Source organism: Pinus tabuliformis, chromosome 1_2, assembly GCF_031772625.1.
Source record: "Pinus tabuliformis cultivar Carrire ecotype Pingquan chromosome 1_2, CPIR1, whole genome shotgun sequence".
Lineage (NCBI taxonomy): Eukaryota > Viridiplantae > Streptophyta > Pinopsida > Pinales > Pinaceae > Pinus > Pinus tabuliformis.
In genome coordinates this window covers 777,671,120-777,673,387 of record NC_142298.1, presented here as the reverse complement: position 1 = coordinate 777,673,387, position 2,268 = coordinate 777,671,120, and the positions used below count along the sequence as shown (strand labels likewise).

Here is a 2,268-nt window from a genome sequence, read left to right as displayed (position 1 = left end):
TACTTTCAGCAGGGTTACAACAACCTAGTTACTCAATTGTTTTTTTGTTATACTTTATGTTCTAATGACTTTGGTCATACTCTTATCTATTACAATATGTACGTAATTTCTTAGATTTGTAGTCTCTTGGATTTGTAGTCTACATTTCCGTTACTGGTCTAGTTTCTCTAATAATAAATCGTAGTAAAAATAATTTTAACCATATTATATATTTTTTTATTTTAATGTCGATGAAAACGATTTGGTTAAGATTAGAAAATGCCGGCTGATGCCATTAATGGTCAATACCATCCACCCACATCTTAAAATCTATGTGATGAGCAAGCCAACGAGAAGATGATCTGGTCGTCTGAATCTTTCCTGCCTTTCCAAGGAAATGTCATCGGCTTCATCGTGGTGTAAGGAGACACAATGTTAATTCTGTACCAAAAAAATTCATCCTTTTAATACACATTTGCCTACTCAGTCATCTAAATTTACACTAAATATAATTATCGTAATTGATTTAAATGCTGGATTTGCTATTCAATCTTCTGAATATACATCATTTTTAAAAATGATATAAAGTTTATTTACCTCTCCATTCGCTTTTGGAGGAAGCGTTGCACAGATAATTTCGGGGTAATTTCCAGGCCTGCGCGCGAAAAAAGTTAAAAAAATAATGTTAAAAACACAATTTTCAATCTTGAAAACCTTTCTATACTTTTTACTTTCTATCGAAAGTATGAATTTCAATATAAAATATTTCACGATCCGCGTCTTACCTACGGAAAGTCTTTCAGGCTGATCTTCGTTGTGAGCGTTCGATGCAGGCTTATGATGCAGCGGTTTCAATATCTGTTGGATTTTGCGGATATTAATCTGAGGTCTTCTTTTCTTCCTCGAACTTATAGAGCCGGAAAGCCTAATAATGGCTTATGCTTTCGACGAAAATGACTAAATAAGCCTGCGAATAAATTAAAGAACACGAAGAGGATTAAAGATGAAAATGTTTCGTCAAAAATATATACGAAATTTGTTGTAAATGTATTACATTTGTCACTGAGATCAATATAATACCTTCTCAATTGGCACATTGTAAACATTCACCATTCCGTTATAAAAAATAACAAATTGACCTGTGGACTGCTGCTCGGGGGTTTTTGCTGGAACTGATCTGCTTCAAATAGTGCGAAAAACACAAAGTTAGCCTTATCATACATTTAAGCTTGCTCAGCTATCAAGAATTAGTAAATATATCAAATTACAAATGTCTGGAGATGAAAATACCTCGAAACCGGATCAGTTTGGCTGATTGCAAAGGGCATAATAATGTTTCTTTCTGCAACTCTGTTTGAACTGAAACCGGTGCATACGGGAAATAATTCCATCAATTCCGCGTGACTAGATGCCTCAGAGCGTCCACTAAATCCCTTGGCCCGATGATTGACATGAGCCAAATCGCCTTGCTTGTCATCTGAAAGCTTGATTGACGAAAGCACCTTTTGCATCATCTGCGGTTTTATCCGTGACAGATCTTGCACTGTTACATTCATCAAAATAAATACGAAATCAGCCAAAACATTCTGCTAAAACAAGAATAGTTTCATAAGTTAGTGCTCCATCACATGAACACCCTCGTGGCAGTCCGTCCATCCCACACATTTCAATTTTTCGAGCAGGAGTGCTAAGTTTGAGGGTTTCGGCTGCTGATAATCTTGCAACTGATCCAGCTTGAAATCAGTTTCATAAGTTAGTGCCCCATCACATTCTATCAAGAAACGAGAACCGCCAGTTACAACCGCCCGCGTCTAGCCTACGCAAGTTTCTAGCTAGTCACAACTGTCACATGTAAATCAACGGATGATTATAATTCAATCGTCTAACGAAAGATCGAATGGTGTACAGTGAAGACAGGTAGACAGCAGGGGAGTTCGTCTCAGAGGGAAACGCCTTACGGCGTAAATATTTAACTTGAATTAATTTTATAATATTTTTTTGATTAAATTTAAAAGAAAAAAGATTGTAATTACTTTTGAGATATATCTACACCCCTATCAAATTGAAATATATAAGATATAAATAGTAGTTATAAATTAAGATTCATTTTACCATATAAATTAAAATAATGACTATGTAACTATATTTAAATTTCATTAATAAGGACATAAAAACTTAATACTTACAATATAACAAGATATTTAACCATGGATATTCACCCCACTTTACCATGAATATTATTAACCATACCATACCACGGGCCAATAGAATGGCTCATCAATATCACAT

General features: G+C 34.7%; 1 protein-coding gene across 1 annotated transcript; it reads right to left on the bottom strand.

The window, feature by feature from the left end:
- Nucleotides 1-302: 302 nt before the first annotated feature.
- On the bottom strand, nt 303-1,493 carry LOC149208168 (uncharacterized). Its single transcript, XM_089398254.1, has 5 exons — nt 1,270-1,493; nt 1,060-1,156; nt 765-837; nt 577-634; nt 303-420 (listed from the first exon to the last, which is right to left on the bottom strand). The coding sequence occupies exons 1-5, from the start codon at nt 1,491-1,493 to the stop codon at nt 303-305; spliced, it is 570 nt and encodes a 189-aa protein (XP_089254380.1).
- Between the last annotated feature and the right edge of the window lie 775 nt (nt 1,494-2,268).